Source organism: Aplysia californica, unplaced genomic scaffold, assembly GCF_000002075.1.
Source record: "Aplysia californica isolate F4 #8 unplaced genomic scaffold, AplCal3.0 scaffold01206, whole genome shotgun sequence".
In the NCBI taxonomy this organism is placed as follows: domain Eukaryota; kingdom Metazoa; phylum Mollusca; class Gastropoda; order Aplysiida; family Aplysiidae; genus Aplysia; species Aplysia californica.
The window spans coordinates 25,575-52,040 of record NW_004798476.1 but is presented as its reverse complement, the minus strand read 5'-3'; the positions used below and the strand labels follow the sequence as shown (position 1 = coordinate 52,040).

At 40.4% G+C, this 26,466-nt stretch overlaps 1 protein-coding gene across 2 annotated transcripts in view; it reads left to right on the top strand.

Moving 5' to 3' along the window:
- The window catches only part of LOC101856947 (meiosis regulator and mRNA stability factor 1), a 77,167-nt gene that overhangs the window by 40,388 nt on the left and 10,313 nt on the right, over window positions 1-26,466 (top strand). For both annotated transcript variants that reach the window (XM_005112195.3, XM_005112196.3), the window contains exons 11-23: window positions 2,707-2,805; window positions 3,341-3,485; window positions 4,220-4,417; window positions 9,541-9,719; window positions 13,171-13,251; window positions 15,144-15,288; window positions 15,863-16,038; window positions 17,438-17,601; window positions 18,015-18,220; window positions 18,639-18,777; window positions 20,418-20,509; window positions 23,158-23,203; window positions 26,049-26,251. In XM_005112195.3, the coding sequence (XP_005112252.1) occupies window positions 2,707-2,805; window positions 3,341-3,485; window positions 4,220-4,417; window positions 9,541-9,719; window positions 13,171-13,251; window positions 15,144-15,288; window positions 15,863-16,038; window positions 17,438-17,601; window positions 18,015-18,220; window positions 18,639-18,777; window positions 20,418-20,509; window positions 23,158-23,203; window positions 26,049-26,251 (1,873 nt within the window). The remainder of the gene's footprint in view (window positions 1-2,706; window positions 2,806-3,340; window positions 3,486-4,219; window positions 4,418-9,540; window positions 9,720-13,170; window positions 13,252-15,143; window positions 15,289-15,862; window positions 16,039-17,437; window positions 17,602-18,014; window positions 18,221-18,638; window positions 18,778-20,417; window positions 20,510-23,157; window positions 23,204-26,048; window positions 26,252-26,466) is intronic.

Genomic DNA, 26,466 nt, shown 5'->3' with positions numbered 1-26,466 from the left:
GTTTCAGAGGAGCCCAAAAACCCACCTGCATAAAAAAAATAAATGGTTCCTTTATATTTGTTTCATGTAAATAGAAGAGATTAATAAAATGATATTTAAACTCATACTAACAGCTAATAAATAGATACCCTGATGCAGAGAAACTCTTTACAGACGGATCCAAAAATGACTCCTCAGTAGGAGCTGCTGCCCTTGCATCGCCACACAGCTTAAGCTTAAGGAAAAACCACCCAGAAACTTCAGTCTACACTGCTGAGGCTACAGCTCTTGAAATGGCCCTAAATATTATAGATCAATCAACCAAGTCTACTTTCCTAATCCTTTCAGACTCTCTCTCTTGTCTGAAATCTTTAGAGCGCTCTGACACCTCCGACAACAGAATTTTAAGACTTATAATTAAATTGCATTTTCTACATCAGTCTGGAAAAACTATTACAATAGCTTGGTTTCCAAGCCATGTAGGCATTGATGGCAACGAAGCCGTTGACGAATTTGCCAAAGAATCTCTAAAACTACCTGAAAACAAAAATAGTAAAATCCCTTTCTCTGACATGAAACCGAAAGTAAAAGAACACATCACATCCTCCTGGTCCCAAATTTGGAATCAGCAAATACACAACAAACTCCTTTACAATCAACCGAAACTTGCGCCCAGGAAACCACTATCTCTCCTATGAAGAGAAAAAGTAATTTTTACCAGACTAAAAATAAGACACACACACGTCATGCACAAACATTTACTTGAAGGAAAGGAAGCTCCTTTTTGCGTGGCGTGCAACACAAATTTCACAGTTCGGCACATCCTAACGGAATGTGTCGAATTTAATTATGTTCGTGAGAAATATTTTAAATGTAAAGATATTAAGACCCTTTTTGACATCGTAGACCCTAGAAAAATTTTGAGTTATATAAAAGAAATTGGACTATTTAATAGAATATGAAAATATATGGTTATCGTTATCGATGTACATATTCATACACTGAAATTAATATTGTATATACAAATGTGAGGCAGCGTGGTGGAATCACGCTCTCGTCAAAATAATCAAAGTGAAGAAACTTGCATTTTTCTGCAGGTTTGTGAATTTTTATCAATTTTATTTTTTTGGCTCAAACCTTTCATGCCCATTAAAGAGCTCATTTCTGTGTGGATTTTTCTGACAAACGTTGATTAAAGGCACAGAGAATGTAAACTTTCAGTTACCATGGACTCTTAAGCTAAGGAAATAACTAATCTTTGGCGGCCATTTTCTCACTAATTTTACCTCTGAAAACACGTGACCCCCACTTTCTTCTTTTGCAAATATCTCGACTTATATTCAAGGTAACTGGATATTTTTTTCATCCAAATAAAGACAAATGAACAAGCTTTAATATGATACCAATAACTCTACATGCCCAAAAATTGACGAGAGCCTGATTCCACCACGCTGCATCACAAATGTAAATAAGCCTTTTCCATATTTACAAAATTTTTTTATAAATGTTTGTTTGTCTTTTTAGCATAATGAAAATAGTGTGATCGTGTGCGGTTGCGAGCTCCGAAAGACTCTTACTAAAAACACGTCTGATTTTGTAGCGGTGAAAGCTGTTGGCGCTTAAATGACCAAAATTGTGTCGATAGTGCCGTAAAACATCTACCCAATCAATCAATCAATCATAAAATGATATTTGTGGTACGACGTGGTGGAATCAGGCGCTTGTCAAGCTTTGGGTATTTGGAGCTATTGGTATCATCAGAAAGCTGTTTCATTTGCCTTGCTTCTAATGAAATAAATATCAAAATGTCTTAAGTAGAAGTCAAAATATTTCCGATAGAAGGAAATGAGGTGGCCTGGTTTCAGTGGTGAAATTAGCGCCAAAGTTTGGTAAAGAGCCCTTCAAAACTGAAAATTGACTTATTTTGTGCCTTTAATCAATGTTTTTCAGTAAAATTCTCGTGGAAATGCTTTTTTAAAATATGGAAATAAAAGAGGTTAAGACAAAAAATAAAAATTCGATATAAATATCCAAACTGGAGGAAAATGTCTGTTTCTCTGATTTCCTTATTTTGACGAGTGCCTGATTTCACCACGCTGCCTCACATTTGTACTTGGAAACTTTTTGTGTGTCCACTGTTTACTTTAACATGAATACTACAGGTTCTTTAGTAGACAGTCCTGCTGTTATCTATTCAGCATATTCGATTGGGAGGACCGTTGATTGTTGTTTTAGTAATTTTCTTGTGGAATGTTTTAAAAGATTTAGGGACTTATATTTCTGGAACCCTTTGTACAAAATGTTATGAAACATTCACTGGGGTGGAACTATTCGGGAAAGTCCCTTTTTTGGTGGGGTAAACATTTTAAAATTTGCAACTCCGTACATGCGCTGGTTTTCACTAAGAAGCAGTCAAGTTAATTCATAACATACAACTGGCAATGGTTTTGAGTGAGTTGTCTGACATGAGTGATGTCGCTGACATTCCCCATTTCTTTCTAGAACCACATATCAGGTCTATCAACCAACATATTCAATTTTTTAATGACACAAAATGTTCCGTTCCATTCCTGCAAACAGCCCATATTGTCCTTCTAAAGATGGTTATTGGGCTTGATGTTTTCACAAGGTTGTGGTAAACTATTACAAAAAGTGTCTTTTACCACATTTTAGATTAACAGAATATCACATTTTTGCTCTACATTTATAAATTTGGTACTCCTCCAGACATCCGAACAACTCGGGGTACAGTCCCCGAAGGCCAAGTCCTGCCTCGCAGAGAAGCCGTGACATGCGGCACAGTGTGTCCTCTGATGGGGAAGAGCGGTGAGGAGCTGATAATTTTCTTTTTCCATTTTATGTTTGTACACATAACACAAATTGTTCATTCCATAGAGATTTAGATAAAGCCATAATGTCGTACCTGGATTTTTAGAACAAACAACTGCACTAGCTATAATTCATCTGCTAAAAACTTCCCTCACAAAGAGCCTTTTTTTTTATAGCACAGGCGAGTATATACCTAGACACAGCAGTGAAGAAGTTAAAAAGCATAAATCTTGCTGTCTGTAATGTCGGAGGGTGCTACTCACACTTCTTTATCTTCCATCTTTTGGTCCTGTTTATCAGTCTTGTTTTTGCCTTGCAATAAATAACTGTTATTGTGTCAATGTGCTTCTCTTTACTCAACCCCAAAAAAATAATTTGTGATTGAAAACTTGAACGATGCTATAAAATCAACCCCACCACCTACTCTCACTTAGTATGGTTTTATAAATTCTATTATTGAATATACCTCAACTTGATTTTAGCCTCTTTAGGCTAAGACAGCATTCATCCTGCAACATGCTGTTTTTTGTAGGTCGTACAGCCCAACACAAGGGAACTCGTCCAGGCAAACTTTCCGGCCCAGGCTGGCTTCAAACCCTGTCAGTTCGAGTCGAGTGTCATCGTCCCCTACTGGGCGTGCCCTATCCCCACTGGCTCATTCGGTCAACAGACTGAAGGTAAGAAGAGGGGTCGTACCAGCTGTAGAATTTAAGATGGACTAGATAATTCAAGGGTGCCTACATTGAGTTTGACAGAATCGGTATGATTTTTACAATTTTAGAAAAATAGGGTTGTGATACCCCTGATTCTGATTTCGAATAATTAATTTGCTGCTCAACTATGATTCTGAAGGCAAGTTTTTCAGTAAATCCTTTTTTAAATCTCCGTCAATGGAAGAGGTAAGAGAAGGAATGACCAAAGAAAGCTTATTATATGCATGCAAGACATTACATGTCAGTATGTCAGTGGTAAGAGGAAGTTCTAGTTCTGGTGATACTGACTCATCTTTATTTACAATGTCTCTATGATCCTGATCTGTTTCCTTGCAAAATGTAGCTGAAGTTCACCTGTTACATCCTGACAGTGGCTATAACAGCTTCTCTTGGATTGAAACATTTAACAAATTTGGAATGGAAAATTATTTGTGAGAATGTGTTCGGGTCTTGGAGTTGTGCATGCGCATGTGGTATGATTGTGTGCATGTGTTGTATAGCTGTTGTCAAATGGTCTCACAGTGTTCATTTTCTGTCGTTTGATTTGTCAGTTGAGTGATAATTCTGCATTGTACAATGCTGAGAGGCCTCTTGGGATTAGGGTCTACTTAAGTTATTATTTTTAGTATTATCATTTTTATTATTATGTGCCCGTTGTGGACTCTTTCGTTATGTTCCTCTCTCTCTTGGATTTCTAGGCCAAGCCTCACGGCAGTAACCTGTACAGAGTTCCAACCCCAAATGATATGGGGGACCCGGCTGCTGACTTCAGCCATCCAGACTTCAACCCCAAGTTGGACCCGTTTGTGGAACTGGTGGTTTCCAATCTCGACTACAACATCCACCCTCGTGAATGGAGGAAGATCATCTATGCTACTTTCCATCCCCATGTTAAAGTGGGTGAACATTTAATTAGACTTGTTAGTCTTTACTACCCTTAATTAAATGACAATGCAGAATTTTGGCCCAGGGGATGTGTATGCACAGCATTATTTCCACTGTTCATATGGTCCTTATATTGTCCAGAGTTGTTATCTGCCTTGTATTGTGTCAAATTAAGGCCATTCTTTAAATTATTAAATCAGTCGTGTACAACCCATTCTGAATTGTAGAGACAGCTCAAATATATAATTTATTTAATTCGGTAAGTCTTCTGCCCGCTTGCTTGCTATTAACCCTCATCTTGCAGGAGCCAGGTTTATGTTGCCCGATAAGCCTATTTCGGCACCTCGCCTACGTTCTGGTCCCGAATCAGTGTAGCCCCTGGCTCAGCGCACGCGCAGCGCGCATCCTATTACGTGTCATTCGTGTCCCGAGTCGCATCCCCATTCACGCAGGTCAAGTGTGTGTGCGTTTGTGGCCTTCTTCTAGAACCGCCTGCATTGGTTCGTAATCGAGGCATACGTCTCATTCAAAACATGCCAAGTTGGTAGCTCTAGATGTTCGTCCAATGAAATTATAGAAGAAATTGACCCACTTAGATATGAGGAGCTCGAAAGGATAGTCAGGAAACAAGACTTCCATTTTTCTATACAAAATATTTCAAATGAGCTTGATTTTTGTATGAAATGATACTACCTGATAAAAAATAAGCTAGTTTGCTAGTTTTGAATACCATTGTACAGGTACAAAGAACACTTTGAGTGTAAAACATTAGGAAATTGACCTAAATTATCCCCTTTCAAACCTCTGGTCATTCATAACAAGAGCGTCCAGAAAGGTTATTCGAATGGGCGTAACTACTCGTAATGTCTTATCAGCTTGTGAGAGGGGGTTATTCATGTGTTTGTAACACTTTATAAATAGAAAGCTATGAAAGATAAAGCGTTATTTTCTTCATCGGTTAACACACTCCCGCGGTATTCATGGCGAAAACACACGTTTCCCGACGCGCGTGCTGTACACCAACAGTACGCTGAGTGACCCCGGCACGTCCGACGTAATCGGTTGCTGGTAAGATACGCATCTGGGCACAGACGCAGGATAAGAATTAAGGGGGCTCGCGGATCGGATGTAGGACCTCGGGGACTGATTTTCACTCACTCTGAGCACTTTTTACTTTTTCCTATCCCTAATTCAGTTTCGATTAAATTGACACTAGTCGCTGAGTGATTAACCCTTTCACCCTCAGAGCTATCCCTGTCCAACAAGGCTGAAATTCTGGCAAAAGGGACTCCGCTTAGACTGTATGACTATATTATTTTAAAAAATCATTAAAAATCAGAGGATGAGTCTAAAATTACAGTTTAGGTGTCAGAGCACAGATATATGAATAAACTTCATGAAAATGTATGGTTTTGTATGAAAAATCATTGTGTATTGGGTAAAAAAAATTCTGAAGTGAAAAAAATCCCCCAAAAGACACAACCCGCTTTTTATGCTTACAGAAGTTCATGATGTTTTACCGAGCAGTCTTTTGCAAAGCCTAACCTGGCCCAAATAGCATCCTGTCACTGTCTCACTCCCTCTGCCAAGCTTTGTAACGTTTCTGGTCTTTACACAGTAGTAGCATGACCCCTTTTTACCATGTATCCTGATCACAACGTGCTCAAAAGGATTTGTTGTGACAGCGCCCACAGTCCCAGTGTTGCTTCTCCCTTTTTTACGTAGTAGTAGAGCTAGTATTACTAGATCTAGCTAAAGTGCTGTCAGTGCTAGGCCTATCTTCTTCATCAGAGTCTTCTAAATCATCACCTCCAGCAACGATCTCACCATCAACATCACTATCATAGTTGTTCCCCTCCCCCAGAGCCTAGATCTAGACCTGTGACTTCGTGTTCGCTCTCCTACTAGATCTAGAAATCTATAGTTCTCGCTCTCTATCTCTCACGACTGAGTGTCCTAGTCCGAGTGACTACTTGTAGTACTAGCACTAGATCTAGCCCCTTGGTCGACGATATCGGCACTTAAATCCCAATTATAAGTGCCTCCATCGTATACCGTGCCTGTAGCGACGCAAAATTTCGTCCACGAAGTTAGATTTAGGTCTCTAAAAAGCGCGAAATTAAAAAATCTCCGCTCTCGCGTGCTTCCATCGATTTTCACCAAATAAACACGACAGTAAAGGGCAACCACTCTAGATTCTCGCTATAAGCTCGGCAATCTCGTGCGACCTCCCAGGGAGCGAGACAAGGTAGAAACGAAAGTAGTGCAAACGGGTGAATCAGGTGGGCGTGTCGGCGCACATCGGCGACTACGGGGGTTAGCGATGACGGCGAAAGGTTAACATTAACAGAATACAATTTTATTGGTTTCTACCTTGTGTACTTTTTGCTCTGGTGTAGTTTGCTTCTTCTTTCTTATCATCTATCGTCCTTATCTCCCCTTCTTCTTTTTTATGTTTGTTACTCTCTTGTAACAGCTCGAATCTTCTGGCGCTCAAATGACCTTTTGCTGTTGCGAGTGCCGAAAAACCTCTACTAAAACAAAAACAAATAAACCGTGTTTTTCTCAAAACACTCTTTTTCACCACTTTTTGCTTGCATATGTCCCCCCCCCCCGACGTTTGAAATTTTTTTCTACAAAGAGACTTTTTTTGGGCATGTAGTTAGAGAAATGGTATGTGCTTGTAGTGGGCTGGTTAGTTTTTAACATATTGCTTTAAAGAATTTTTTTTACCATTTTTGTTCATGACGTAAATATTTTTTAAAGATCAAATTCCATATCCCCAACTTTGAGAACAATTTTGGATACTTTCTAAGTATGGTATCAAAAGTCAAAATAGCCAGCTGATCGCACCTATTTATTTGTGACGTTTTGCAAGTTACAGAATTTGAAAAAAAGTTAAAAACTGAAGAGATGGTGGGGAAAAAAAAGTATATCCAATTTTCAAGATGGCTGCCGTTTCTGGGCAAGGGCAATCTATGGTCCAGTCTAGCTTTTCTTTGAAGTTTTCAAGACACTAAAATCAATCCGATCACCTTGTTTTTCTAGATTTTAGGCTAGGGCAAGATCGGCGGCAAAAAGACTCGAGGCCTCGATTTCAAAACTGAAAAAGAATGGAGTCCGATTTTCGAGTTTGGAAGCTGGTTCAAGTGGGCCTAGCTGTTTAGATGCCATGACTTGAACACGGCTAAAAATAGCTTTTAGACTCAGGGGCCTTGAGTCTCGAGTTTGAAAGACATGGCTGGCTAAGCCTGCGCGCGTGCAAAGACAAGTTGACTTTCACGCATTTGTGTGTGGGTGTGTGTGTGGGTGTGGGTGTGTGTGTGTGTGTGTGTGTGAGTGTGTGTGTGGGTGTGTGTGTGTGTGTGTATGTGTATATGTGTGTGTTTTGAGTGTTGTAGGTATGCTTATAGGGTTGCCTCCCTTCTATCACTCTTGCCAATACGTGGGACACAGGCTCCATCTCACTTGCATCCTTTGCTTCCTGATATGTCAAAACATGCTTTGATAACAAATGTTTTGTTATTGTCGACGTTGTGTTATTGTATGCCAAAACATTTTTACAAATCATACAAACAACTGTGTTTTCCAGGCTAGAGAACGACGTCCCAACATGACTCATTGATATCAACTCAAAACACACTGTATGATATACAAAAGAATACGTGTACAGTGAAAATGAAAGTGCAGTGGAATTCAAAAGCAAACGTTCAAGACAAAAGAAAGAGGAAAAGGAAGTGAATGATTTAATTTGGGATGGGCGGGCGTGGGGCAACAAGATTCAAAGTAGCAGTTGCCTATGTGCAGCGTGGTTTCGTACTGGGCTACACGGTAGACACGACAAGTAGGCCTAGGCTCATAGAGGGGAAGAGGAAGGTGGGGTGGGGTGGGGTGGGGGGGGGGTTGCGTGAGATAATTGATAATGACTGACTGGCTGTTTCTTGCCTGAGGCCCCTACCGCACTAGGTCTACGACAGTTCGTCTTGGGACGGAGCCGTCTAATTTTTTAATTAGTCCCGAGCAGTTGTGAATTGCTACAACATCGATGGGACAGGATGACCTAATACTGTTTTCTCTTTCTCTTTTTTCTAATACGAAGCAACAGAGCACAGCAAACTCGATTCGTCCACTTTGAAGACACAGTCTTGAATCAACATGTATCTAGGCCAAGTGCACGCTAAATTCAAATAGTGAAAAAAACCCATGAGTAAACAAAACTCACAAAAATTAATTGAACTTGGTAATCGGGCTTTAAATTGCGCTCCACATGTAATTTTTGCTAATTTTGGGTCGCTGATCACGAAAATCTTATTTCTTAAATTTGGCCAATATTTAATACATTTTTGAAATGCATTTTTAACTCCGCCTAGGCCAGCATCAAAGAAGCCGCCTTATACGATGGATCAGTCCTGTCCTGGTGCGGTGTTTTGAAGCGAAAAACTAGACTGTGGGACAGGACAGCCCTTGGCCTATCCCACGACAGGACTGTAGTAGTGCGGTAGGGATTTAGATTCTTGCCTCATTTCTCTGAGTCTAGGCTAGGAACCAGGCTAAAAAAAAGGAGACGGGAGGCATCGAGACTGGGCAGACTCGAAGCTTTGAGTCTGAACGAGATCGATTCTTTGGTCCACATTTGAACTTGAAAGAAGCAATCCCAGAGTCGATCTTGCCCTGGGCTACTAGATTTACATCTACTTTCACTTTCTTTGCCGCTTATGCCTAAAACAAAACTAAAAACATGGTTCATGTATTTTAACACACACAAAAATAACAGTGGCACTTGTTTTTTGTGGCTGTTTTTTCTAGTCCATGAAGGTTTCAGTGCTTGCTTTTTTGCGGTGACAAAACAATAAAACTAACTCGTACTTGGCGAAAAACTGTATGAAAACAAGCTAGCAAAAGTTTTTACAAGCTACAAGCATCCTATTTTTTGCAATAGAAACCTGAATAAGTGGTTCGGACTTGATTTTGTGGACTGGTATTTTACTACGACTATTGTCATAGCTCGGTTGACAGAAGCACGCGACAGCTACGAATATACTCTTAGCTCGGGTGCAATGGATGCATGACCAAACTATCAAAGATATCAATGAGCAACAAAAAAACTAACCCACTTCCCCTTTGCAACCCTCAGATTCTGAGCATCCAGGTTCGACTACAGGCGGACAACACATCAGTTGCCACTGTCCGTCTGCCCTCAGAGCAGGATGCTCGATTTGCCATCACCCAGTTCCATCGCAGGAAGATCGGATATAAGAGGATCAATGTGCAATTCAAGAGTGACTGCTCGCAATCGCCGGCTGAAGCGCTCAGGTAGGCAGTTGAGTGTGACGTTTGTGCCTAGATACTGGCTGCTTGATCAGATGAGAATAGTAATACATGAGCCAGAGGGAAGTGAGGGCTAAAAATAGCTTGGTGCTGTAAGGGCTAATAATCTTGAAGAGTAGAAAGGGGCCTCAAGCCCTTACTAGAAGAAATCCAGAAAGGACCGTGTTGTAGATGAAAAAACATTGTTTCACCGCCATGGATTGATTATAACAACAAAACTGGATTGTTTCTCACCCGTAATGGTAACAGGAAATATGAGAAACATTTTGAAGGTTGGTGGACAGTCTGCCCCCTTTGCTAGCTATGGTTAATTGTCTTCCTCAAGGTCATACCGCCCTTCATCTGTGGTGTAGTGGTTAGGCACTTTACTGTCGCACGCAGGAGACCTGAGAATGATTCCAAAGTGGGTAGAAATTTTTATTGAGTATCTCTGTCATTCTACTGGCAGGGCTGCCTAAATCTACTGATTTTTCTGGTAGATACCTATTTTGGGCCTGTTCTACCGCCATACTGATGTGTCAAAACTACCGGATTTGCGATGGGTACCCAAAGACGGAAAAGAAAAAAAAAATGCGTTATACCCTGCTACCATTCTTCTTTGTTTTTGGGGAAATCTGTACATTCCGAAAGTTTCGTTACTTTCCGCATTTAAAGAGAGAGAGAGAGAGAGAGGGAGGGGGGGTGGGGGGGGGAATCAGCACTTACCTCCGTAACTTGTCAGATATTTACGGCAACTCTCGGCAATGTTTTATTAGAAACTGCCAGATTGCGCATTTCGTACTCTCGACCATTGTCTATCTGTGCCGATCGGTCGGCAATAGTTTTTCACGTGCATATCGGCTAAAATCTGTCTACTCACGATAGATAATCTTCCTCCTTCCTTTCATTCATTCTTTCTTTGTCTATGTTCGGGTTTTTGCTGCGGCTGGAAAATCTGTGCATTTAATTCATTTATCTAGAAAACAGAATTGTGAATGTAGAAAGAAAATCGGTATCGAAGCAAAACATTCTAAAATCTGTCTTGGTCTAGAGAATTGGTCTGTACCAAATGAGGATTCTTCGCAGGGGGACTGTGGGATTTATTGCCCGGGAATCTGACCCAAAAAATGGCTTAGACCCGAGAAAATGCACAAAGTCCTCGAAAGCAAAGCTGAAAAGGCTACTGGGTTCATAATTTACTGGTCGCATTTGTGGTATTAGGTTCGGCTTTCCCGAATCCGAGAGTACGTTTCACGCGAATAAGCGGCCATGACGGTAGTCGGGAGCATAGGTGTAATACTGAAACCCCGTCGGAAAAATCAAAATCTGCTTTCGCTTTCGACACCACTCAGAATTGTCCGACGATAGTTTAACGTTAGATTTACAGTTAATTAAAATTTGTAACATGCAGAGTGCAAAAAAACCCAGTGTCGTCATACAAATTAAATCGATATTCTCACTGATGTCTCGATTGCGCATCGGACACACGGCCCTGACTCACAAATACCTCCTACAGGGAGAGGAGAAACCGTTCTGTGTCGGATGCGACACAGATTTTACCATTAGACACATTTTAACAGAATGTCTAGACTTTGGAGAGATCCGAAGGAAATATTATAAATGCAAGAAATTGCAGGATATTTTCTCCGTCGTTGTTCCCAGCAGAATTTTAAATTTTATAAAGCCCATTGGCCTTTATGGCGAGTTGTAAAGTGAATCTGATATTATTAAAAATTTTTAATGTTACTTAAAGGTTGTTTTAGATCACAAATGTATTTACACCGAATTTGAATATTTTAACTTTTTAGCATTTTAAAGTAAATTAGTTACCAGTCGTGAAGTGAACTTTCGCAGAGGTGAACAACTTGTGTTTCGCGCGCTCATATGACCTTAGCAGTTGCGAGGGCCGTAAAACCTTATACTACACACTCACTGATGTCTCTATAATGACAAAAAAAAAAGGAAGAAAAAGAAAACGAAGCGTCCTACGATTTCTAGATTGTTGGGCCCGTCATCGTGACCGGTCATTGAACCTGTGGGAGTTCGTGAGTACGGCATGAGTTAGGGACCGGCCGGTGGTTTTTTGGGAAAGCCTACTCAAAGTTAATTCAAAGGGCTTTGGAATGGGGGGGGGGGGGGGGGGGGGGGGTGTTAACGCAATTAAGTCTACATCTACGGCAGCAGGAAAAGGCCGCTGTGCAAGAAACTGATGCTAAAATAAAAATGATAAATGGAAGTGGTTTTGACATTCGACAATGGAGTTCGTAAATGAGGGGACATTAGAGCTCAGGCTTGATGATTGTATCTTCAAGGTTGATGTTCCCAGATTTCTCGGATTAGTCAGTGATGACAAATTGAATAGTGGCAATGAGGACATGCCTTTTTCAATCATCGGGAAGCTCTATGTTGGATGCCTATGCTTCATGATGGCTTGTTGCTGATTAAAAACTGGTACTGTGATTTAGAATTTTGAAAAAAATCAATACTCTGTCCATGATGCAGTGATTCACTGATTGCCAGGTTTTCAGCATCACTACATCCCACGTTCTCAGTCCTTCCAGCTCCGGCTCTCAGTACACGCCCTCTTTTATTTTCACTTTTTACTCTGTCGTAAGCCTAACTATAAAAGTTTTATAAATAAGTTTTGTCTTGCATGCTTTTTAAAATGCGTGATTGCTGAAACCAAACATGGTTTTGGCTGTTGTTCTGCTTGCTTCTCCTTAGGCACAGATCAGGATTCATTTTGTTTTTTTAGGGTAAAACTAGTTAAAAATAAGTCACATATGCAAGTCACAAAGGACTTATCAGTGTCCTATGCTAGTGTCGGTAAATATGTTTTAATATAGTTTCTATTGGTATGGGCTAGCGGTTTTGAAGTCAGTTTGGCAGTCACCCTGCACTCAATTCCAGATTCAATACTGAATGATAGGTGCCTTGAACGATAGTCCATAAATGATTTTTAAAAAGCCTCGCCTCATTTCATACGCACTGTTCATCTTAAATTGTGCACACCCAAACACCCCCTTCCCCTCCCCCGCATATGTAAACTCACACAAGAGCATGCACATGTGCACTCACAGATACACACACGCATGTGCATGCACAAACAAGTTTTCAAAATATAATTACCCAATATCACAGAAAACAAGCGCGTTCGATGGGGCAACGATCATCTTTTTTTTCCTTCTTTGTCTTTGTACTACCTGATTTTGGGCCAAAATACCTGATACGGACCCGGAATCTACCTGAAATGGAAACTTTGAGGTAGGCAGCCCTGTACTGGGATATAATATCCCTCTCAGCTTGGATTGGCTCTGACAGGCAAGGTCGAAAGCCAACCTTCTAAATGATGTAGACTGTGTTGATGGGAGTGTAAAATCACCTATAATTAAGAAAAAGGACATACTGGTATTTGATGATTATTAAATTGAACTGCTATCTCTTCTTTTCCTCCTAGGGCGGACACTGTGGCTTTGCTCATGGAGGCTAAGGACAACAAGATGGCCCTGTCTCGACTCATTGATCTTTTTGATAAACGGTAAGTGGGTTTTGGGAGGTTGTTGCAAATTGGTTAGTCTTTCTTGTCTTTCTCTTATTTCATTCTGTTGCCTTGCTGCTGTAAGCAGAAAATGGCAATTACTGTGTTCATATTGTCAATGTGTTGCTTGTAGCAAAAGTTACCAATTTCCATATTTCACCTCTATGCACTTTTTATTTAACGAGCAGGTACACGACCTGGCGAAGAAAGCCTCATCCCTTCTGCTGGGATCAACGACAAACACTCTCCCTCAGACTGACTTTAGAAATAAAGTAAAAAAATACACCTCCAGTCTGTGGGAGAGCCACTGGGAAAAACAGACAAACAATAAACTATATGTTATAAAACCCAAACTAGAACAGCGAAACCCTTCGGACGTCTCCAGAAGAGACGAAGTCATTTTTACTCGATTGCGCATCGGACACACGGCCCTGACCCACAAATACCTCCTACAAAAGGAGATGAGAAGCCGTTCTGTGTCGGATGCGACACAGATTTTACCGTTAGACACATCTTAACCGAATGTCTAGACTTTGGAGAGATCCGAAGGAAATATTATAAATGCAAGAAATTGCAAGACATTTTTTCCGTCGTTGTTCCCAGCAGAATATTGAATTTTATGAAGGCCATTGGCCTTTATGGCAAATTGTAAAGTGAAATCGTACTATTTAAAATTTTGGTTATTTATAAGAGTTGTTTTAAATTGAAAATATATTTACACCGAATTTTAATGTTTTAGCATTTTAAAGTCTAATAGTTAACCAATCGTGCAGTGAACTTTTGCGAAAGTAAACAATTAACTTGTGTTTCGCGCGCTCATATGACCTTATGCAGTTGCGAGCGCTGTAAAACCCTATACTACTACTACTACTTATGTGCTGGATAGGATAAGAGGGTGCGAACAGTCTGTTAAGGTCTTTATAATTTTCTTGCAAATTTGGAGTCTCATTGTTGTCAAAATTATTTGAAAAAAGTTTCGATTGTTCTTTTTTTCCAGAACTTTGTTTTTTTTTCTCCCTTTTTCTCCGATGTTTTTCCCCAAGTTTCACAATATGTAAATGTTGCAAGCAATCTACTTAAATCTGCATGGGTACCTATCACGTTACTGACAAAAAAGTAGTTTTATTTTTGTTGCTCCTATCAGTAACCATGAAAAGCAAGAAAATTGGAAAGCTTCACCAAAGCATTTAACTGCATTTTGGTGATGCTGAAAGGTCCATCATTAATATAGATTTGGGAGGGTGTTAAAATTTTAAAAAATTCAAAGTTTGGACGTAAGTGGTTTTCTTGTGACAGAGATATGTGTTAACTTCAATTTTTCTTTTTGTCTAAGCAAAATACTGAACAAACATTTAGCGGATTGTGATGATCTTCAGGTGAAGCAATAAAATTTTGTTTTACTTTTGTGAACTGGATCTTCTGATTACTGTATAAGTGTTTGGACAGGGGTATCATCAGCGTACTCAATCAAGGGTATCTTGATAAAATGGTTTCTTTAGTCGCTGGTATATAAGGTAAACAGAACAGGGGTAAGGGCAGTAACTGAACCTCGACAGGCCTTTGTATTGCTGATGATGATTGACAGTATATTGTTTTATCTTCTCTTCTTTTTTTTCTTTGTTATTCCTATTTCTCTTTTTTTTTTCTTTGTTATTCCTATTTCTCTTTTTTTTTTCCTTTGTTATTCCTATTTCTCTTCTTTTTTTTCTTTGTTATTCCTATTTCTCTTCTTTTTTTTCTTTGTTATTCCTATTTCTCTTCTTTTTTTTCTTTGTTATTCCTATTTCTCTTCTTTTTTTTTTCTTTTCTTCTCTTTTCTTTTCCTTTCTTTTCTTTTCTCATATCTTTTTTGTTTTCTTTTCTTTTCAATGATCCACTGTTTTTTTTTTTAGGTTCCACAAGACTGTGAGTGTGTCAGACATCTACAAAATGCGGGACACAATCCACATTCAGGAAACTGGTGGTGCAGGGCGTTGGGTCAAGTTACAGCCAGGTATTCGTCGCTCACCAACGCCTGTACAAGCGTTGGATAGTGAGGTAAGCATTTTGATATGATGTCAGCTGCTCATTTGCTTGTCGCAGCCTTTTAGTGTGGCTATCTTTGTTTACATCTGACATCTGTGTTGTAGTGTGGCCATCTTTGTCTACATCTGAGATTAGGGTGCAGGTGATTGGAGGGAACCGCATGTAGGTTCTACTTGTACTTCTTAACCCTATTTGTACATCGTGTTTTACTATCGTATCCATATGACGTGGGGAACTCTGTGCCATCACTTTTCAAAGAGGAAATTTACTCGTTAATCCGATTCGTACGCTTTGCATAGCAGTGTGTCAAAATGATTTTTTGAGAAATACTGAAAGTTTCAAAGGTATCTTTGTATTAGAAGTATTTTAAAATGTGAATACAACCCCGAGGGTACAAAATGACCCCAGGGCATACGGATAGGGTTAACCAGCCTTCTGTTGTTTCTGTCTCTGTCCTACTTTTTCCTTGCGTTGTGTGACCATTATTGTGTTGATGTGCTTCTCTTTGATATAAAATGGATAATAGTTTGCACTATTCCAATCTGTGAACAGTTGTGTGACCCAGTGTATTTGTGTGTTTGCTCAGGTCCCTGAAGTGATTGAGCAGCCAGTGTGCACCATCCATTGCGCGGAGGGCAGCGTCCACTACGCTGAAGCTATCAACTCCTGCATGCTGCCGAGTGTGCGCGTCTTACGGAAACATTTCTCCCCTCAGCTGCACTCTCTGCTACTCTCGCACAATGGGTACATCCCTCTCATGAGGTACGGGCCCTTTGATGGTTTTCATTTGGAATTTTGGGACCTTTTTTCTTATCTTATCGTGGCAAACATTATACATTTTTTGCTAAGAAAAGGTTCATTGTTAGGTGCTGTCTGTATTGGACAATGAGGTGATTATTTCACTGTAACGACTTTCTGCCTGTGTAAAACATACAGTATATCAGGTTTTATTTGTGCACATCTTAAAATTCATGATTTTCATTACTTAAAGAGGAATTCATGTAGTGTTAAATACTATTTCCATGGAACACTTGACTCTGAATGCTCAAGTCCCGATTTTAAACAGCTTGTGGGAAATGAACTGAGCGGGAAAACAAAAAACAAACACGGTGTGTAGTGTTTTAACTTGCTCAATCCTGTGAGTTTTTCCCGAAATTGTACCCAGAACTGGTCATTTTGGCACTTATGTAAGGGCCCAATTAGTAACCATGAATATCATCTTATTGCTTTGAAATTTGGCACAAATTGCAGTCTAAATAGAATCTTTGGACATACTAAATTTGAAGTATGTTGCTTTAGTAGTTTTGCTTTTGGGTGTTGTACAAATTTGGCATGTTGGGTGCCTTATTATTTTTTTCATGGCCGAATGGGCAAGATCAAGCGTGCATTGATATTCAAATATGCTTGTGTCTAGATTTATATATTGTATGTCATGTTTAATAAAGACTCTTAAATACTTTCATGAATAAAAACATGTTTGTGCGAGAAAGGCAGAGAGAATCAATTGCGAGACATGGTCAACTGATCAGTGTTAATAAATATGACGAAAGTTACATCATATGAAGCGCGATATCTCCGGGTACAATGACAGTAGAAACAAAATTCCAGCACCCCTCTATAATAAATTGATCTTATTTAAAACTTGAGGCCGTTTTCCGAAATTAAATAACTAGTATACGGAACAAAACTATCGAACCTAGTTATCTTGGTCGTGGGGTTGAATGCAGCCCACGAGCTGACCGTGAAATCTTGGTCATGGGATTGAGTGAGTTAAAGAAAGGGTCTCATTGTGACGTGATAATGTATTTTGTGTACTTCATAATATGTATACATCACATATGTACATTTCATATATTTGCATGATGATGGGATGGTACTGACTAAAAATAAAGTTCTATTAATCCGTGTTTGATTAGGTGACATCACTGAGGCTGTTTGTTTACTCTGTGTAGATCAAGCTGATAGCTGTGGATTGGATCAACAGTTTGCTCTTTGTTTTGATGAAAGATGCTCATAGCATCTGTCTTCCAACACGTCCTGCTTTTCTGCTTTCATGGAATTACTGCTACCCTAGGATGCATGCCATTACCCTTAGCATGTAACCTAAACAACTTACTTTTTATTTTATTTTTAAAGATGTTCTTTTCCTGGTTTGTTGCAGTTTCCCAGCATGTTACAGCGCAGAGTTCCAGCCTCTGCTAGTCGCTAAGGAAGGAGGAATCCCCCTAGAGCATGTCATCAGTTGTGTGCCTGGAGTGGAAATCACAGTGTCGAAGGCTGGGGTCAAGGTCATTCAGTTCCAGGAAAATCGAGATCAGTTTTATGGTATGGTGTTTGATAATTACTCTGGGTTGTCAAGATTTCATCATTTGTTTCTCTTTTTTTCCCTTTAAATTCTGGAAAATTTGTTAAAATGAGGCATAAGTTGCTGAAAAAATTGTTGTCTAAAAGGATTTTGTTGAAACTTCTATGTTGTCAAATTTTAAACAGAAGGAACCGTTTCCTGGAGGTCATCTTTTTTTTTTTCTTTTCTATTATGTATTATGTACGAGGAAAGCAATGTTACAGTGCATCAAATTGAATGAAAATTTTTATTGGGTAGAAAATAATTTGCATTAGTTTTGATGAAATCATGTTTACTTTCTTAGGCAGTGTTTTAAGACTGAGATGACAACTGTTATGCTGATTGAAGCGAACTGGGTGACATGGGTTTTGATTTGTCTTTGCTTTTATGGCAGATATGATGAAGGGCAGCTCTTGGCAGGAGCTGGGCAAGATCAGCCGTGAGGTGATGGAGCTACTTCGTCAGCAGACCACCTGCAGCATGCCTGTGTCAAAGTTCATCCCAGCCTATCACCACTACTTTGGCCGACAGTGCCGCGTGGCCGACTATGGTTATACCAAACTACAGGAGCTGTTTGAGGCCATTCCCCATGCTATACAGGTCGGTCAGACCATTCTTTGTTTTTGTTTCGTTTTAGAGATGTGTGATTAGAGGACACTTATTTACTGTAGTTCTTTTTCAATTTTATTTTGTTGTCCTGCCTTTTTCCTGATTTGAAAGGAAGTAATGTAGTTGAAATTGTCTAAGGCCGCCACCCTTTTTAGAGGAGAAAAGTGGTTGTCTTAGACAGGTTGGACAGTGTCCTTATAATATAAAAAAATACAAGGTAAGACATAGGAAATGGTTGTTTGTACAGGTGATTGTCTTGGACAGGTGGCTGTTAAAGCTGGTTGAGCTGTTTATCAATGGGTGTATCTGTAACTGAAAATAAAAAGTTTTGAATTTTGTCAACTACCACAGGGGGGGGATTTACAATCAATCAGTCACAATCATGAATGTCCCAACCACCTTTTTGCAGATCCTGGGCACAGGGGACCGAAAGGCCATCACCCTGAGCCCCCGGGCTCAGCTCAAGCGCTTCACCACGGACATCATCAAGGTGGTCAAAGCTCAGCCGGCTAAGCAGATGATGCTGGACGACTTCCCGCAAGCATATGGTGAGTGAGAGCTGGGGGAGGGGGTGGGGTGGTTGTGTGTTCTCACAGGTGGTTGGAGGATGCCATTAGTAAGTCTTAAGTCCTGCACTAAATTTACATTTTTGGCGTCGATTTGCTTCTTCTCGTCTAAGAAACGGCTAGAACCCTTGAACTTTGCTGAAGACTGATATTTTTTAGTAAAGTTATTTATACATTAAGGGTTTATTGTTCGCTTGAACTCTTCCCTGTCCAATTAACTACATGGGTGGTTGGCGGGTGCTCTGATGTGGTTTGCTCCTTCTTTCCTATCAAACATCTATCATCCTTATCTCCCCTCCTTTTTTATGTTTGTTACTCTCTTGTAAAACCTAATCTTCTGGCGCTCATATGACCTTATGCAGTTGCAAGCGCCGTAAAGCCTACTAAAACAAAATTGATATTCTTATTACTGAAGGACTCGGAATGTTGAGTGGCACCTTTGGTGTTATAGGTGAGCTTTATTGCTTTATTTGCAAAAGATATAGGTCCGTTTCTGGTGTAGTGAAATTTATTTTGAGTACCTCAATATTTTTGCTGGGATGCTGTTTCCCACTAATCTTAGGTTGGACTCAACAGGAGGGTTGAAGCGGCATGCTTCCTAAATTATATAAACTGCTGATGAGGATGTAGACATGTAGCATCACAGAGCAGAATGTTATTGCTGTTTTTACGCCAGCCATTAACTCTTTTCCTACCTGGCCAAAATCCACCACTGGCCCAGGGCTTTTCCCGGACCTATTTTTACGCCCCTACCCCACCAAAGGAAAATGCTAAAACATCACGAAACACACACAAACCGTATCATATGGCACACCGAACTGAAGGTTAAAAAATAATCTATCGAATGGTGATACAATATTGAAAATGTATTCCAATTATATTAATTTGGGGTTTCTAAAAGTGATTATGCAATATCGGAGGTGTCTTATGAAATCAACACTCTCCCAGCTTTGAAAGGTCATATCTAAAAAAGTACGACAGCATCATTCAAACTTCACAGGTAGGTTGCCTCAAGTAATGGTAAGAAAAGATGAAAGTTATGTATGTGTACGTATTATAGAAGTGAAAATATGAGACATACAGTGAAGTTAGGGGAGCACTTTTCTTTTCAGTTTTACGTTTCGAAAAGGACAGAAAAAAGTGCTAAAATTATTATCCGTGAACTGGAAGTCTATTCTATTATTTCGAAAACATGGATCGGCTGAGATTTTCGTGTCTTTTCATTACTGGATTGGAATAGATAGCAAGCCACTCGAGTCGTATGTTGTGGTTCTCGGTCAAGCAAGGCCACAACCGCGAGCCGCATGCGGTAGGGAAAGTGTTTAAAAAAATGAATTAAAGGGAAAATGTAATTTGAAAAATAGACTAAAATAATGTACTATGGTTGCTGAACTCTTCTCCTCTGTCAAAAGTAATATTACCTAGTCCCAAGAAGTCTACTTTTGACAGGCAGGGTCGAAGCAGCTTTCTTCTTAAATGGTCTAAATTGCGTTGATTTGGGTATCGCACCAATTAGTCTCTTTAACGCAGTTTAAAACTTATGTACAACAATGTTGCTGCTCTTTAAGCTGAGGATATTTCTCCCATCAGTTCTTAAACAGATATGTTGCTTTTTTCCCCAGAACGTGTGATGGGCAAGCCTTTATTTCTACCTCATTATGGTGTGGCTTTCATGGAAGATGTGCTAATGGACATACCGACCACCACACTCATTGTGAGTCTGAAATTACTTTTCGATTCACAGATTACTTAACTGGTTTCTTTATTAGTCATTTTCTCCACATAAAAAGTAATGTAATAAGATCAAGAGCCACATCTGCGACAGACATCCGTGATCATGGTTTTCCATTCATTCTTTTGCTCAGATGCTCTCAAAACTACATTATCCTGTTCTATATCTAGTTCTTCCAAATCCTCTCAAGTATACAGATATTTAAAAAGTAGTAGTCTTTGTTAGAGCTGGATCCAAGTATCGATTCCGTTCTCTGCTCACAACTCCCATTTCCGGGAATCAACTCTCAACTCACTTGAGCAACTCAGTGCGATTCAGTGATTCAGGGTTGCAGCAAAGATTCTCTACTATGAATCTGAATCTTTTTTGTTAAAATGTAATAAGCTTTACTATCCATTGTTACTCTACTGAGGTCTTTATGTCTCTCTGGAAATTTGCATATTAATTCTTTTTGTTGCGTTGTTGCATAAAGTTTAATTGGCTGATTGCACTACATTGTCCATTTACTATCTGCTTTGGAACAAACCTGCATTTGTTGTTTGTTGTTGTAATTTACTCTTTGTAAGAACTTATTGCTAAGGAAATGCCTGCCGAGCCAAGTCGAGTTTGGAAATTGATAACACAGAAGAGTGGCGGTGTTGGCGGTGCCAAGATTTCTGTTTGTGATGTATGCAAATGTGAGTAAGCCTTCTCGGGAAGATCAACAGCAAATCTGCTCAGGCATTTGAGGAAAAAACATCCTTTCCACATTGTTCGATTGCTCAATTTGAGGAAGTGAGTGAAAACTCATCGACTACAAGTGTTCCAGCTGCGGCTTCTTCTTTGACTACTCTTTGAGTTGTGCGCCCTCAGCTAGTCCAAGTAGGTCTACACAACCAACTCTGTTCGACACCATAGAGAGTCACAAAGAAGAACTAGACAACTGTGTGCTGGATCTGGTTACAGTCAACCTACAACCTCTTTCAGTGGTAGAAAATACAGCGTTTCGACAACTGGGGAACAAGCTGGATCCTTGTTAAGAGATCGTCTCAAGAAAAACCTTGTCAACTCAACTGCAACCTACAAAATATCAAGCAGAAAGGGAGCAGCTGAGGAGACAGATGGATGGAGTGAACCACTTCACTGTCACCACAGACTGCTGGACGTCACGAAAAACTGAGTCCTACATGACAGTGGCCGTGCATTTTGTCTCCCCTGACTGGAAGCTGACATCAAGAGTCCTGAACACTGTGTTACTGGAGACAACTCACACTTCTGAAAACATTGCTGCGAAGGTCTTAGAAATTTTTACAGCTTGGGGAATAAAGGACAAAGTGATTACCGTTGTCACGGACAACGCAGCCGACACGAAGCTCGCGGTTGAGATGCTGAAATGTCGACATCGGCCATGTTTTGCACACACCCTCAACCTCGTTGTCAAGGAATCCATCAGAAAGACTGGTGATATGTTCACAGCTAAAAACAAGGTGAAAGACATTGTTTCATTTTTCCACCACAGCGTTAACGCAAGTAACTCACTCAAAGAAGCCCACAAAACTAAAAATATGACACCGAGGAAGCTAAAACAGGATGTGGAAATTCGCTGGAACAGTACCTTTGAGATGCTCAAGTCATACAGCCGCCAGGACAAACAACAGCAAGAGAAGAAGAAGCAACAGCTTCCCCACCTTCTTAAAAAGCATCGAAGCTCTAGGCGGTTTGATCAAGTGGTCAAAGGTGAACAAACCGCTGTGCCCAGAGTAGCAGGAGTGGAGATGGAAATCCGCCGCTACCTGGAGAGTGACATGATGCCACGAGACTCGAACACTCTGACTTGGTGGGGAGCAAACGGGATTTCGTCACCACGGCTCAATCGCATTGCCAAGGACATTCCTGCTGTTCTAGCCTCGTCAGTCCCCACTGAGAGGCTCTATTCGAAAGCGGGTGAGCTCATCTCGGCCAGAAGAGGATCTTTAAAACCAGCCAACGTGGACATGATTTTGTTTTTGAACAGGACAATGCGATACATTGTATATTTTTATTTCGCTTGTTTGTCCTGCATTTGCTGCACTCTTATCTAATTGACTTGTGCTTTATTTTGATACTCTGCATTACTGATATATAACGTGTGTGTGTGTGCGTACGCGCAAATAAAGCGTATAAAAAGGGCGTCATTATACCCCCCCAAGAAAAAAAAAGAAAAATGTTAATGACAAATTTTAACTCAGCTCCCGAGTTTTGGGAGAGACTTTGGCGTGTGTATCGCAGAGCAGTGGATCCATTCTGTCAAGAATGCCCCGAACCCATTAGCCAGCACTGTTGGCTGTTGGCATAAGGGGAAAATGTATGTGATGTCACAGGGTGCAAGCCTCAAGCCTGCTCACGACTCACTTGGAGCGAGCAGTTCATTCTCGCTATTCACCAAAATTTTAGAAGGATCCAGCTCTAGTCTTTGTGTAAAGCTTTTAACATTCGAAAGTACATTGTAATTTTCCCTGGATATTTTTAAATTTCAAACTAGTGCTTGGTGGGTTATATTTGTGGATTGGGCCTGCTTTTTGTCAGTGTTACTATTATCCTAGCTTGTTCCTCTCAAAATGTGACAGTCCTCAATCTTACAGCAAATTACACCTCAATAATTTTATTTTCAGGTGATTGAGGAGAGCAGTCACACTTTATTGGCCCTGCCAAGAAGGGGTAAGTTGAAGCTGTGCATTTTTGTCATGTTGCGTAATCTGAATTGATGTAACTCCAACGGCTTTCTTTTGTGAGTGGGTCATTGATGGGCACTGTGGTGTAATTTCCATCTTTTTACTTGTTTTTAAAATTTGTTGCCACTATTTTAATTATCTCAAACCTGGTTTAGAATTGTGAGGGATAGGAAAGGAATTCCATTGAATGGAGAGGATATGGCCCTCAGATTACAACTTCTTTTGATATGACCCCGGGGCGGTGCTACTGACTGAAGTGTCTTTAGGCCATTCCCAAAAGGGGGACTTTAACCATGATCTTATGCACAGTAGAATTGTAATTGTTAATGGGCTGATTCATCAATGTCATGCTCATAACTTCGTGAACTGCAACAGGGAACTGCTGCTTTTTCTTTTCTAATCCTATCGTCATTTTCTCTCTACTTCTTTTGTATGTTTGTCACACTCTTGTGACCCGCTATTTCCAGGGTGCCTTGATAGTCAAAGCAGACTTTGTGCTGTTGAAGCAAGAGAGGTGAGCAGAGTAAGCCTGATTCCCTGTAAGGACTTCTCTGTTGACATCCTCCCCTTGGCGCTCATATGACCTTATGCAGACCTGCCACTCATCCCGATTTAGTCGGGATATCCCGATTTTTTTGCCCCAAATCTAAAGCATCCCGATTTTCCCGATTTCGATCGCGTGTATCCCGATTTTTTGTCCCAGTCTGCTGTTGTGCTGGATTTTTCTAAAAACTTGCTCTGCCTTCTCCTTTATCGCGGGAAGCACCCGTTGAACTTTTTGTCAGTAGGAACTCGAAGCACTATTTCCCGAAATATCGATGCCGCATCTAGTAGTTGACTCGGCCCAAGTTGTGTGTGATCTTTGCCCGCACTCAGAATTTTCCGATGATAGCCTGGTAACTGTTACAATTTGGGACATTTAATAATCGATAATGTTCGTAGTTCCGCTGTTACTTTCAAAACAAGCCTTGTCCGAGGTCTGGTAACTGCGCGTTCACATCAAACACTCGGACGAGCCACAGTCTTTCTAACCCTTAATCAACTACATGTAACTGCGCTGACAAGACAAACATACGGCCGTTGTTGTTGCTTTAGTCTGAACACATGAGGGATAAGAGATTTGTTGGTACATTTGGTCGGTCGGCCGCTGTCGTTATTCTAGAAGTAGAACGACTGTCGCTCATCCGAGTGTTTGGTGTGAACGCGCAGTTAGTCGGACCCGTTAGTAAAATTGTTTGAATCGCGCATTCGCGTCACGTGACCTATCATCGCCGTGTGAGTTCTGCGTGTCGGGGACCGTCCGTTGATGGGGTCAACTTAAGTTCATGTATTCGGGACTTATTGGTGGGGGGGGGGGGGGGGGGGGGTTGGGTTATAGACACCTGGACTAGGAAGGAGTGCTTGACGCGATGCTTCAGGATTTATATAAAATAACGATAACTCGCATGTACGCACGCACACACACACACACGCACACACACACTCACGCGCAAACAAAGAAAGACTCTCAGAGGATATAGACCAAGGAATTTATGCATTATTTATGGACACCCCTGAACAAATTTTAAGTCATTTTTGACAGTCACCTTGGTGATTTGCTGTTGATCCTGATTTTTTTCACCAAATCCCGATTTTTTCTCCCTGAGATCCTGATTTTGAGGTTTCATAGAGTGGCAGGTCTGCCTTGTGCAGTTGCTATAAACCTCTACTAAAACAAATTCCTTTGATGTGTGGAAAAGGTGGATCAACTTGGATGTTATCCAGGTTTTTGCCCTTACAATGACAGAGGTTTATCAATCAAGGAGGAATTTTTCAGTAGACAACAATTGGCTAGGATTGTCCGAAACTGAAAATTGCGATTTTTATTGGGGTCTTTGGTGCTTCTTAGATTGGCATGATGACAGGGGATATTAAGTGGTTATGGAATCACAGAACCCAAGGAGAGTTCTTAAAGTCAACTGGCCAGACATAATCAGCAGCCAGAAGCTGTTGCTAAGAATTAAACAATTAGCTTTTACAGGACAAAATCTTTTGAGGCAGTGGAGATGGACTGGGTACTCTCTACACAAGTCTGAAACTAGGATCTCAAGGGAAGCCTTAACCTGGAACCAACAATGGAAAAGGAAAAGAGGAAGAATGAACACTTGGTTCCATGGTGTAGCTGTACAGCTGAGGTGGACCAGATGTTTCTGGAGACAGGTGTAGAGAGACTGAGATCCAGGATCGTTTGCGGGTGCTCTGATGTGGCTTGCTCCTTTCTTGTCAAACATTATATTGTCCTCATATCACCTCCTTCATTTCTATGTATGTTACTCTCTAGGAACTCTATTCTTCAGCACTTTATATGATTTGTATTGAAAGTGCTGAAAAACTGTTAATTAAAAAACAAAACAGCTTAAGACTGACCCAGGATTATGATGACTGGAGAGAGGTTGTGGGTGGTTTGGGCTTCACAAAGGGCCAAAGGGAAAAGTAAAAGTACGTTTTTTTGATGTTTCAAACGGATTGTTATGGTGCCGACTCACCTTAAACTACACTCAACTGGGCTTATTCAGCATGTACATTAATGTGAATGGTGTTAATGTGCTCCATATAATATTTGTGGAAACAAAGTGTATGAGATTAGTGGCTGCAATAAACGTGATTCATCTGGCAGTTATCAGGATTGTACCTTACACCCATATGAATCTTTAGTCAAACCTGTTCATTTATGATCAACACATTAATCCTTGGAAAGTGAAGGAATCTGAACATTTTGTTCTATGTATTTTCTAATACTCAGGATAAAATATGTGGTAGTATATGTGGCCATGTCCTTTTTTTGTGTACAGACCAGACTGCTGAGGAGGTTGAGCGCACCAAGCAGTTCTCTCTGGAGGTGGTCGACCTGCTGAGGCACAACCCCCAGTGCCGCATGCCCTTCAACAAGTTCATCCCTGCCTACCACCACCACTTTGGCAGGCAGTGTCGCGTGGCGGATTATGGCTTCACCAAACTCACCGATCTCTTTGAGGCTGTTGGTCATGTTGTAGAAGTAAGGGAGCCACCTCTCTAATGCTTGTTGTGGGTTATTGGTTTTGTTGCTGTTTGGAACAAAAATTTTTTTTGCTCTTCCTTTAGTTTTTTAAACTTTTTATTTGTAAACTCTGTCAATGGAACATATGATAGACTGGTGACCTGTTGTACAATGATTGGCTCTTTGCTGTGCATGTGAGCTTTGATTCTCAAATTGGAAAGTTGTTTTTTTTT